At 51.0% G+C, this 12650-nt stretch overlaps 1 protein-coding gene across 1 annotated transcript in view; it reads left to right on the forward strand.

Moving 5' to 3' along the window:
* The window catches only part of LOC117362914 (multidrug resistance-associated protein 5-like), a 324462-nt gene that overhangs the window by 195050 nt on the left and 116762 nt on the right, over nucleotides 1-12650 (forward strand). Inside the window, 1 exon segment of the mRNA XM_033950006.1 lies at nucleotides 6043-6119. Within this exon segment, the coding sequence (XP_033805897.1) occupies nucleotides 6043-6119 (77 nt within the window).

Here is a 12650-nt window from a genome sequence, read left to right on the forward strand (position 1 = left end):
AAGTAAGAAGAAGCAGGGAATTACAGGCCGGTAAATCTGACTTCTGTGGTAAGCAAATTAATGTAAACACTTTTAAAACAGAGAATGGTCAAGTTTCTGGAATCCTGTGGATTCACTAGAGGTAGGTCTTGTCAGACAAATCTGATCTATTTCTTTGACTGAATGACCAGAGAATTGGATAGAGAGAGTGCACTAGATGTTGTGTATTTAGATTTTAGCAAAGCCTTTGACAGACATCTAATAAATAAACTGAGTGTCCTCAAGATAGGTCTCAAAGTGACAGGCTGGGTCATGAACTGGTTGAATGGAAGGCGAAAGAGGGTAGTTGTAAGGGCATAGGGCCCATTTTCTCCACTACTCTTTCAAGGTCACTGTCTTTCATATGTCCCTGCAGCACTACTGTTACTGGTGCTGTGTCATTTATAGGAGCACTGTTGGTATTGATCTGGCATGGTAATGAATTTTTCTCACCTTTGTTTGTCTGTTTCTCCTGTTCTGCGTCTGCAGCTAGTTTACCTTTTCTCTGGCCTGCTACAAAAATTGTGTTTTGTTTCTCAATAAATTGACTACATGGATTATATGGTGAAGGTGGCACAGTCTGTGAGGAAAAGGCAAAGTCTTTGGGGAGACAGCATTAACCTGTCCCTGTGAGGCACATTTTGACTTTAAATACTTTAATTCTGCCTTAGCCTCTTCTAATTGTTCATTTACAGTGAAAAAGGAATTTGTAGCTTGAACAATTTGGGTTCATAGCATGTATAATTTGTGCCTCATCGAAGTCTTTGGACAACTGATGGCACTGAGTGTTCAAGTCAGTATTTTCTTGTCTGATACTTTTTTTTTTTAAACATATGTTTATTGACAGCGAGAGAGAATACACCGCCCAGCAGGGCGCAGCAGTAACCATTTGAAAAGACAAATAACAGTCCAACACTCAGAACAGGCATCAACAATAGCAATACGTCCCCCAGGGTACCCCCCCATGCATGTGAGAGACAAAAACAGAGCAAGACAAAAAGAGCATGGCGGGCGTAAGCTGAGAGGAACATTCGAAAAGGAATGTCACCCGTCTGGAGCAGTGTTCTCCCGCCTTTTTCCAAAAAAGAACCCCCAAAAAACCCACACAACACTCAGATCATCAAGCGCACTCATCATCATCCATTCATACAAACCAGTCACTCATATCCCAGGAAGCTCCCTCCCCCCCTCCCCTCCCCCCCATCCCAGGGCACTAAAGTATAAAAAGAGAAAGAAAAAGAAGGCTATATAGAGTCAGTTAAAGGAGGCAAACCCCCGAGGGCCGGCCAAGAAACGGAAAATCAGTTCCCTGCTAAGAAAGCCCCTGGTCCCCCTCTCGTGCGGTCGACGGCACCAGGTCCCGCAGTCTCGCCCATAATCCAGCGTAATGTTGCTTAAGCACGCTCGTTGTTCTCGCTTGGGATCGAATTTCAAACATAGCTACCTCTCGAAGCCGGCACCGCCAATGCGGCAGCGGAGGGGGCTCCTCAGACATCCAGTATGTCAAGATCAGTTTCTTTACTACTAAAATAGCATTATAGAGAAACCTGCATTGGGGTGTGGTGAAACCCTGGTCCTGGAGGGACGTCTGCAGACCCAGGAGAATGAACCCATAGTCCCATTCCACAGTGCGCTGCACCACTAGTTCCAACAAGGGGAGGGCTTCCCTCCACACATCCAGGCGTGGGCACTCCAAAAAGGAATGTATATATGTTCCGGCACTGCTCTTGCATTTAATACAAAGACCACTCTCCCATATTCCCATTCGCGCTCCCCTCTGCGCCGTAAAGTATGCCCTATGAAGGATCTTATATTGGAGTTCCTGGAAATCTGCTGATTTAGTGTGGGAATATAGTGTTGTAAAGCATGCAGTGAACTGTGATTCAGAAATATCCTGCCCCAGGTCTCGTTCCCAGGATGTACGCACCGGTGTAAGTACCGACGGGGCAAGAGACAACTTAAGGACGCGATACCAGCGCGCCAGGGAATTTAGCACGGGCTGGGTGGCCGAGAACAAGATATCCAGAGGGCCCCTGACCCAGGCCCCCACCACTCCCCTACGTTCCGTCTCCCAGTAGTGACGAACCTGAAAATAAGAAAACATATAGCTCGAGGGAAGGCCCCACGCGTCCCGGACCTGCTGGAAAGAGGGAAATCCAGACGGAGACAGGTCAAGTACGTTTTCCATCAACCTACAACCCCGGGCCGACCAATGCTGAAATACAGATCGTCCCCTGCCTGGTGGGAACCTGGGGTTGCCCTCCAGGCGCACAAAAGGGGATATGTCCGGTGGTAGTTGCTGTCGTCGCCTCCACCAACGCCAAGCCAGTCTGAACGGGCGCAGAAAACGAGAACAAACCGTATAGCGCCTCCCAGGATCATCATGTCGATGTATGAGGTTCATAAATTGAAAGGGGGCACTCCAGCTCGCCAACCATCCTCGAGGGGAGTAGCGGGGGCACTCACTATAGCCTTCGTGAATCCAACGGAGGAGGGAGGCAACATTATAAAGCCGAATATCCGGGACATTAAGTCCCCCCAGTGATTTATCCAAGATAAGCTTGGACATCGCTATCCGAGGAGTGCGAGACCTCCAAATAAATCGAGAGATAGTAGATTTAAAGACAAGTTCGTCCCTCCTGGTGAGCCAAAGTGGCATGGCCTGCAAGGGATACAAGAGCTTCGGTACCAGACTCATTTTCACTAAGGCCACCCGACCCAGAATCCCCAGCGGCAGGTCCTGCCAAGCTTGGCACAGTTTTGCGATGGCCTCAAGGGGCCGGCGGATATTTGCGTTGTAAAGCGTGGGAAGATCAGTGCTGAGGTATATGCCGAGGTATCTCATTGGTTTAGTCGTGGGTGCGATAGGCAACCCCGCATGCCAGGTCTCCGCCCGACCCCCAGCCAGTAGCAGAAGTTCCGATTTACTACAATTAACTTGTAAGCCCGACAGTGCTCCAAAGGCTCGGATCACCTCCAGAGCTCTGGGCAAATGCACGGAAACCTGGTCCAGGTAGAGTAAGATGTCATCAGCAAACAGGCTGATTTTGCATTCCTGTCCCCGTACCACAACTCCCTGAATTGTCATATCCTGCCGGATTTTCGCCGCCAGGGGTTCAATAGCCAGGAGGAAGAGGAGCGGTGAGAGCGGGCACCCCTGTCTAGTTCCTCTCTGCAGACCGAAATCTTCCGTCAAACCCCCATTGACCAGTAGGCGCGCCCTGGGGTTGTGATATAGGGCAGAAGCCCAGGCCAGAAAGTCACCCTGAAATCCGCCCCGACGTAAGACCCAAAAGAGATAATCCCAAGAGATGCTATCGAATGCTTTCTCCATATCCAGTCCCGCCACCGCCTCTTGACCCCCCCCGCCTACTCTGTCATGAATCGCTCCCAAGACCTTCATTAAGTTCATAGAGGCGTATCGACCCGGCACAAACCCAACCTGATCTGGGTGAATGAGATCGGGAAGAAGGCCATTCAAACGTCTCGCCAAAGTCGCAGCCAGAAGCTTAATATCCTGATCTAGTAGGGAGATTGGGCGGAACGACCCCACCAGATCCGGGTTCTTGCCCGGCTTAGGGAGTAGAACTATGTGAGCCATGTTATCCGGAAAGGAGCCCCCTGATGCTGCCACTTCGTTATACATTGCACTCAGGGGCTTCGCCACCAGATCTTCTAGAATGCGGTAGTATTCGGGCCCAAACCCATCCGGGCCAGGCGCCTTTGCCAATTTAAGGGACCGAATAGTGGCACGGAGTTCAGCCTCGGTGATCGGCAGGCTCAAGGATGCAGCCTGATCCTCCTCCAGGCGAGGTAGGGATAACCCCCTGAAAAAATCCTGAAGGGCCATCTCATCTAGCGGTCTCTTACCGTATAGGGTTTCATAGTACTTAACAAATTGCTCCGCAATTTGTCTCTCCCCGTCATGTCGAGTGCCCCCAGCATCGCGGATCGCCGTAATGATTTGACGTTTCTTATAAGGTCTCACTAGGTTCGCCAAAAGTCTCCCCGTCTTCCCTCCCCATCTATGCAGGTTATACCGTTGGAACGCAAGGGTCTGCTCCGCTCTTTGATGAAGCAGAGTCTCAATACGGTCTCGAATAGTCCTGTATTCCTGTCGCTCCTTATCCGAGAGAGAGGAGATATGGGCCCTGCGAAAACCATGCAGTTGTCTCGTGAGCGAAAGAAGCTCAGCGCCCCGGGCTTTGCGTTTAGCCGCAGTGTATGCGATCACATGCCCCCTCAGGACTGCCTTGGAAGCATACCAGTAAGATATTGGTCCAATATCCGGGGTGTCATTTGTAGCCTGGTAATCCGCCCATCGTGCCCGTAGATACGTCCGGAATTCCCGGTCTTGGTACAGGTGTAATGCCATTTTCCAAGAGGAGGCCTTCCTGCCAGCTGCCAGTGTCAGTGTGAGGTCCACAGTAGCATGGTCCGAGATCGTGGAATCCACTATCTCCGATCTAGTAGCCCTAGAGAACAGCCGTTGGTCTAGTAGTATATAATCCAAGCGGGCATAGACCTTATGTACATGAGAGTAGAAAGTAAACTCCGAGTCATATGGGTGTAGTGTCCGCCATACATCCACCAGACCTAAATGCTGCATCAGGAAGCCCACCCCCTTATTATCATGATCTCTCAGACTGCTCCTGGGAGGTCTGCAATCCACCCCCGGGTCTGCAGTGATATTCATGTCCCCCCCCAGAACCACCTGATAATCCGGGTAAGCCGAAATTAGGGAGAGAACAGAGGAGAAAAATTTATGACAGTAAGAGTTGGGGGCGTACAAATTACAGAGTAACAGTTTTAATCCCCAAAGTTCCCCCAGCACAAGTACATATCTCCCCTCCCGATCAGTCAATTGTTTATGCAAGGTAAAAGGTAGTCTCTTGTGCAACAGTATCGCCACCCCGCGTTTCCTGCCCCCGGAGGAGGAGGAATAAACATCCCCAACCCAATTTCTTCGCAACTTAGAGTGTTCGATCTGAGTGAGGTGGGTTTCTTGCAGGAACGCTACTTCCGCATTCAAATGTCGCAAGCTGGTAAGAATACGGGATCTCTTTACCGGGGACCTGATGCCATCGACATTAAAGGTTACAACTCGTAAATCAGCCATAACAGTGAGAGAGTAGCTCTATGCAGCACAGTAATCCAGAAGGAAACACCCCTCCCAGAGAGTGTGAACTCATCCATTTTCCACCAGCCAAATACGCATTCGTCCAATACAAAAAGAATAAGTGGGCCCAGGCGAAGCCTCCCAGCTAAGCTTCGCTGTCCCTGGTATCTCTGTGCCCTCCAGATCCACCCCCCAGACCCCCACCCTTCCCCCCTGCTCACTCATCCCGTACACAACCACACGCTCCCATTCACTCCCCCCCCCTGACCTCTCCCTCCACCCTCCCCCCCCCAGTCTTGCCCCCCAGGCTGATCCCATCCCATCAGCATACAAACCCATACAGTTCCCCCAACCTGCCCGAAGCCCTCCCCCCCCCCACCCACTGAACAATACCCCTAACATATAGTCCCCGCATTTAATGCAAAAACAGGAAGTTAAACACAAACAGTGAACAGTGAATAGGTGATACCAAGTAGTCCAAGAAAGTGCTCCAGAGCTGCCGCATGCCACTTTGAAAGGAATCCCCTCCAGCCAGGACGGCCCGCACCAAGATCAAGGAGAGTCAGTCAAGGGTTAGGGTAGCCGGCGGAGATACAGGAGTCCACTGGAAAGGCGTAAGCTCCGCTGCCCTTCAATGCCAAGCGCGTATCACTCAGGTCACTCCAGCCGCCCGGATTCAGGAATCATATCCAAGTCGAGGAAAGAAGCTCCACCACCGCAATAGCGGCTTGGTCACTCGGTTCCGCTGAACGCGCAGGGGATAAATTCAAAAGGACTCCAACACAGCTCCCAGGAGTACTGAGCCGCATCAGCAGGGGAGCCGCAAAGCAGCCACTTCCGGTTTAGGGTAACATTAGGCAGGTAAAGTTGCCAGAAACGCCCTGGCCTCCTCTCCACTGTTAAAGGTGAAAGTTTTGCCCTCATGCCAGACTCGGAGCTTCGCCGGATAGACCAGCGCGAACTTAACTCCCCTGTTGTGGAGGTCAGTGCAGGAGGGCGCCATAAGCTTGCGTTGGGCCGCCACCCGCACAGAGTAATCATTGAATATGAGCACTCGGGATCCGTTGTAATCCAAGGTGCCCGCCTTTCGGAAGGCCCGGAGTATGAGTTCTTTTTCTCTCCAGTTAGAGTAGCGGGCTATGGCGGTCCTCGCCCTACCCCCCTCCAGAGGTCGGTTTCCGATGCGGTGCGCCCGTTCGCAGGCGAAGGCCTCCGCTCCCCCCGACAGATTCAAGGTCTCAGGGAGCCATTTGCTGAAAATCATGTAGAGATCCTGGTCACTCACCGTCTCCGGGAGCCCGACCAGCCGCAGGTTGTTCCGTCGGCTCCTGTTCTCCTGCTCCTCTAGGGCCGCCTGCAACTCCCGGGACGTCCGTGTGAGTTCTTCCACCTGGGCCGTCAGCGTCACACACGTGTCCTCCTGGTCGGACACGCGCTGCTCTACCTCTGTTAGGCGCTGACTGTGTGAATCGAATTTCTCGTGCATTTCATCCACCGCTGATTGAATTTTATTCAGTTTGTCTGCCAGCGCCGCCGTGACCGACCGCGTGATGTCTGTGATCCAGTCGCCAGCGGGGATAGTGAACGTGGCCTGCTCCGCCGCCATCTTGGAGGGGGTAAGAGAGGATTTATCCCGGGCGCCTCTCGCCGTTTTTATGGGCATGCCCCGTGCCGCAACAGTCGCTCCCGAGGACCAGGAAGGGAAAAGCGGTCTGGAAGTCCCCGGCCCGCCTGCTCGGTTCCGCCTTGGGGACGCTGAAAGGCCTGTAGTGCCCGTCACTTTCAGCGGGGGTATGGTAAGAGCTCTCCGGCACGCGACCACCCAGGCAGGCAGCACCACGTGGCCCCCCCCCGCCTCTGCTGTCTCCCCCGATGATGAGCAAACAACAGGGTAGAGATCCCCTTCCTACCTGCTCGTTTCTGCCGTGGGGACTTGATATAGTTAATATGTAGGCCGGGTTGAGCGGGGGTGAGGCCGGAATTATCTGCCACGCGGCCTTCCAGGCAGGCAGCACCGCGTGACCCTCCCGTCGCCGCAGTCGCCCCCAAGGAACAGGGATAGAGAGAGACGGTGTGACAGTCCCCGTCCCGCCTGCTCGTTTCTGCCGAGGGGACTTAAAATCTTCAGCAGGAGCGCCGAGGCCAGCGGGGATGCGGTCGAAGTTCACCGCCACGCGGTCGTCCAGGCAGACAGCCCCACTGGACCCCCCCGCCTCCGCAGTCACTCCCGAAGCTCAAAAAATAAAAAATAGAAGAGCGGGGTGTCAGTCCCTGTCCCGTCCGCTCGTTTCTGCCGCGGGGACACGAAGGAGTCGGTATTTTGACCGGTTTTAGTAGGGGTGAGGCAGGAGCTCTCCGGCGTGCGACCGCTCAGGCAGGAAGCATCACGTGACCCCCCCTTCTTGTCTGATACTAATAATTCCCCTACATAGACCTTGAATGAAAAGGCACTTTTGTTTATTTGTTTTCTTTCTAAACTCCTGAGAATGATTAACTATTTGTTTCTGAAAAAAGTACCATGTGTGTTTTGGAAAATTACCCTCATATGGGCCACCCTTCCTGTCAAAATATTTCTGTACATTATCTGTGAGTTCTTGAAAATCCAAAGCATCCATATTTGAGGTTGCAGAAGTCTGCCTTGGTTTGTGGGCTTTGCTCATATATTTATATGGCCTTCTAAATGTCCCTGTCTGTGTGTAACCTTTGAGATTGAAATGCTCCCACTTATGAAGGAGGGAGACTTTAGTAATAGGTATAAAAATTAAGTAAAGCGTAAACAATACACTTATGCCCACACTTGCCCACATTTTAAATGCAAAGGTTACTACCTGAAATTTATAGGCAGAAGTTTAGCAGGAAAAAATATAAGAAGTTTGTTAGAAGAACAGAGATGCCAGCTGCCAGTTCCAGTCCAGTCTGCACTGGGCCTTCACCAGGGCAGAGACTGACAAGAAATAGAATTAAAAGCACCAAGTTAAAAAGTAAAAGTTATTAGTACAGATATGGTGTGTCTTAATTGAGTGACTGTTTTAACTTTGGACCATGCTTTTCTTCAGAGCAGCTCAAATTGTCTTACATGCAACACACTCTAGCAAGCCTATAATAGCAAATCATAAAATGCAAACTGGCACAGGTAAAACCACAAAGACTTTTGATAGTAAAATCTCACCAAATATAAAACCCAAAATATTATTGGAACTTTTCACAACTGTGTTATCCAGTCTTAAACAATTTAAGGGTTCCAGAAGGTCTTTCGATTTCTATCTCACTCTGTCTATGAAACAAAAAAAATACAAAGTCTATTGATAAGTAAAATCTCACCAAATATAAACCCCACAATATTACTGGACCTTTTCACCAGTATCTCACTCTATCAATATTCAATCATCAATCAAAACTGCACAAGGACTTTTGAATATAAAATACCATTTCTTACCTTGTCTTATGCAGCCAATAATCCTACCTATTGCACACAAGAAAAAAAAAAAAATCTTACCTACTGCATACAAGAAAAAATTGAATTCTACTTACCCAAATGAAAATCTTCAGGTAGAACCAAGACAAGCCCCCAAAATGTAAGGTTTAGCCCCCAAATGTAAGGTTTGGAGGGGTAATGTTGAGGCGGCCTTACAATCCGCCAGGTCTCAGGTTCAATACCCTCACAGAAGATTCATTAGGAAGTAAAATCAAATGACAAGCACAGCCAGAAGTGATTACATAGAGCAGTGTTCTTCAACCTTTTTACACCTATGGACCGGCAGAAATAAAATAATTATTTCGTGGACCGGCAAACAAATAAGACTGAAATTTTTTAAAACCCCATTGCCGCACTCTCCCCGCGAGCTCGGTCCCGTTAACCATCTGATCCCATCCGCACAAGCCTCAAATAGTTATGATTTTATATTGAACATACTTTATTAAAGTATAAAAAGAAACAATATTCTGTACAATTGTCATTTTATAAATATAAATAATACAGGGCAAGGTTCAACAAAACCCCCGTCTCCCCTCCCCTTCACATATATCCCCTCTACTATCAAGAAAACTGAATAAGCCAAATTATTACAGAATGCTACACAAATATCATGCTAACAGAATACTGCAGTCACACATGGCAGGAATGGTGTTAGGGGGAATGCAACTAGGGCAATTGCCTCCTGGTCAGAGAGAGCCCTAAGCCAGCTGGAAGCTAAAAATGCACTGCCTGGGCTTTTCACTCCCCAGTTATGTCTAACATCAGCTCTAGCAGGATACATATTTTAAAAAACTGATATATTCTAATCACAAGATAGAAATAAAATTAATTTTTTCTGCCTTTTATCGTCTCTGGTTTCTGCTTTCATCGTCTTTTCACTCTCTTCCATCCACGTCTGCCCTCTGTCTCTTCAATCCAGCATCTGCCTCTTCCATCCACTGTATGCCCTCTACCTCTCCCCCTCCCCCTCTCATATGGTATCTGCGTTCTTTTTATGCCCCTCTCTCCTACACCAGATCTAGCATCTTTGTCCCTCTTTCCTTATTTTTCATCTGACCCCCCCTTCCCAGCATCAATCTCTCTCTACCTTGTCATTCCTCTGTCTCTCCCCTTTCCCTCATCTGATCTCTCCATTTCATCCTGACTCCTTCCCCTCCTCTAATCTCCCTGCCAGCTGTTTCCTTCCAATGTTCCTCCTCCTCTGTCCAGCAGTACCTTCTCCCTTTCATCCTCCCCTTATCCAACAGTAACTCTCTTCCCTTCCCCTTCTCCCCTGTCAGCAGTATCCCGTTCCCCTCCCTTGTCCAGGAGTACCCCTTCTCCCTTACCTCCTCCCCTTATCCAACAGTAATTCTCATCCCTTCCCTTTCCCTTCTCCCCTGTCAGCAGTATCCCCTTCCCCTCCCTTGTCCAGGAGTACCCCTTCTCCCTTTCTTCCTCCCCTTATCCAACAGTAATTCTCGTCCCTTCCCTTTCCCTTTTCCCCTGTCAGCAGCAGCCTCTTCCCCTCCCTTGTCCAGGAGTACCCCTTCTCCCTTTCCTCCTCCCCTTATCCAACAGTAATTCTTGTCCCTTCCCTTTCCCTTCTCCCCTGTCAGCAGCAGCCCCTTCCCCTCCCTTGTCCAGGAGTACCCCTTCTCCCTTTCCTCCTCCCCTTATCCAACAGTAATTCTTGTCCCTTCCCTTTCCCTTCTCCCCTGTCAGCAGCAGCCCATTCCCCTCCCTTGTCCAGGAGTACCCCTTCTCCCTTTCCTCCTCCCCTTATCCAACAGTAATTCTCGTCCCTTCCCTTTCCCTTCTCCCCTGTCAGCAGTAGCCCCTTCCCCTCCCTTGTCCAGGAGTACCCCTTCTCCCTTTCCTCCTCCCCTTATCCAACAGTAATTCTTGTCCCTTCCCTTTCCCTTCTCCCCTATCAGCAGCAGCCCCTTCCCCTCCCTTGTCCAGGAGTACCCCTTCTCCCTTTCCTCCTCCCCTTATCCAACAGTAATTCTTGTCCCTTCCCTTTCCCTTCTCCCCTGTCAGCAGCAGCCCCTTCCCCTCCCTTGTCCAGGAGTACCCCTTCTCCCTTTCCTCCTCCCCTTATCCAACAGTAATTCTCATCCCTTCCCTTTCCCTTCTCCCCTGTCAGCAGTAGCCCCTTCCCCTCCCTTGTCCAGGAGTACCCCTTCTCGCTTTCCTCCTCCCGTTATCCAACAGTAATTCTCGTCCCTTCCCTTTCCCTTCTCCCCTGTCAGCAGTACCCCCTTCCCCTCCCTTGTCCAGGAGTACCCCTTCTCCCTTTCCTCCTCCCCTTATCCAACAGTAATTCTCGTCCCTTCCCTTTCCCTTCTCCCCTGTCAGCAGTAGCCCCTTCCCCTCCCTTGTCCAGGAGTACCCCTTCTCCCTTTCCTCCTCCCCTTATCCAACAGTAATTCTCGTCCCTTCCCTTTCCCTTCTCCCCTGTCAGCAGTAGCCCCTTCCCCTCCCTTGTCCAGGAGTACCCCTTCTCCCTTTCCTCCTCCCCTTATCCAACAGTAATTCTCGTCCCTTCCCTTTCCCTTCTCCCCTGTCAGCAGTAGCCCCTTCCCCTCCCTTGTCCAGGAGTACCCCTTCTCCCTTTCCTCCTCCCCTTATCCAACAGTAATTCTTGTCCCTTCCCTTTCCCTTCTCCCCTATCAGCAGCAGCCCCTTCCCCTCCCTTGTCCAGGAGTACCCCTTCTCCCTTTCCTCCTCCCCTTATCCAACAGTAATTCTTGTCCCTTCCCTTTCCCTTCTCCCCTGTCAGCAGCAGCCCCTTCCCCTCCCTTGTCCAGGAGTACCCCTTCTCCCTTTCCTCCTCCCCTTATCCAACAGTAATTCTCATCCCTTCCCTTTCCCTTCTCCCCTGTCAGCAGTAGCCCCTTCCCCTCCCTTGTCCAGGAGTACCCCTTCTCGCTTTCCTCCTCCCGTTATCCAACAGTAATTCTCGTCCCTTCCCTTTCCCTTCTCCCCTGTCAGCAGTACCCCCTTCCCCTCCCTTGTCCAGGAGTACCCCTTCTCCCTTTCCTCCTCCCCTTATCCAACAGTAATTCTCGTCCCTTCCCTTTCCCTTCTCCCCTGTCAGCAGTAGCCCCTTCCCCTCCCTTGTCCAGGAGTACCCCTTCTCCCTTTCCTCCTCCCCTTATCCAACAGTAATTCTCATCCCTTCCCTTTCCCTTCTCCCCTGTCAGCAGTAGCCCCTTCCCCTCCCTTGTCCAGGAGTACCCCTTCTCCCTTTCCTCCTCCCCTTATCCAACAGTAATTCTTGTCCCTTCCCTTTCCCTTCTCCCCTGTCAGCAGTAGCCCCTTCCCCTCCCTTGTCCAGGAGTACCCCTTCTCCCTTCCCTCCTTCCCTCTCCAGCAAATGTTTCCTCTATGTAGGCTAGCGGCAGATCTGTATGCTTTTAACTTCGGCACACAGCTGCCCCTAAGCTGTATTTTAGCGCGGTTTCATGAGGCAGCCTCGGGGCCTTTGGTAGGCCGGCCCGCTTTGATGATGCGATGTGGGCTGGCCTACCAAAGGCCCCAAGGCTGCCTCATGAAACTGCGCTAAAATACTGCCTAGGGGCAGCTGTGTGCCGAAGTTAAAAACACACAGACCTGCCGCTGCTTTTCCGGGGGTGTGGAGACATACGCGGCAGGAGTCGGTGGTGGCAGGCAGGAGTGCCGGCATAGCGACGGCAACAGGAAGTTGCACGTCAGCTGACGCCAGCACCTTTTGCTGTGGCGGAGTCCTGAATCCTTCGCGGACCGGCAAGATTTTTTTTGCAGACCGGCACCGGTCCGCAGACCGGCACCGGTCCGCAGACCGGCACCGGTCCGCAGACCGGCGGTTGAAGAACTGTGACATAGAGAATATATATATTGTGCAGAACTAAGCTTAATATTACAGAAAAGAAAGATTCATACAGATACCGGTACATCAATTAAGCATTACATTTAATGAGAGAGAAAAGACAGTTTCCCTGCCTTACAGAGTCCAGAGGCAAGACAGAGAAGAAGGTGCTGCTGTTCCAGACAGAGAGAGATGTTGCAGAGAGG

This window comes from Geotrypetes seraphini, chromosome 6 (genome assembly GCF_902459505.1).
Source record: "Geotrypetes seraphini chromosome 6, aGeoSer1.1, whole genome shotgun sequence".
Taxonomy (NCBI): domain Eukaryota; kingdom Metazoa; phylum Chordata; class Amphibia; order Gymnophiona; family Dermophiidae; genus Geotrypetes; species Geotrypetes seraphini.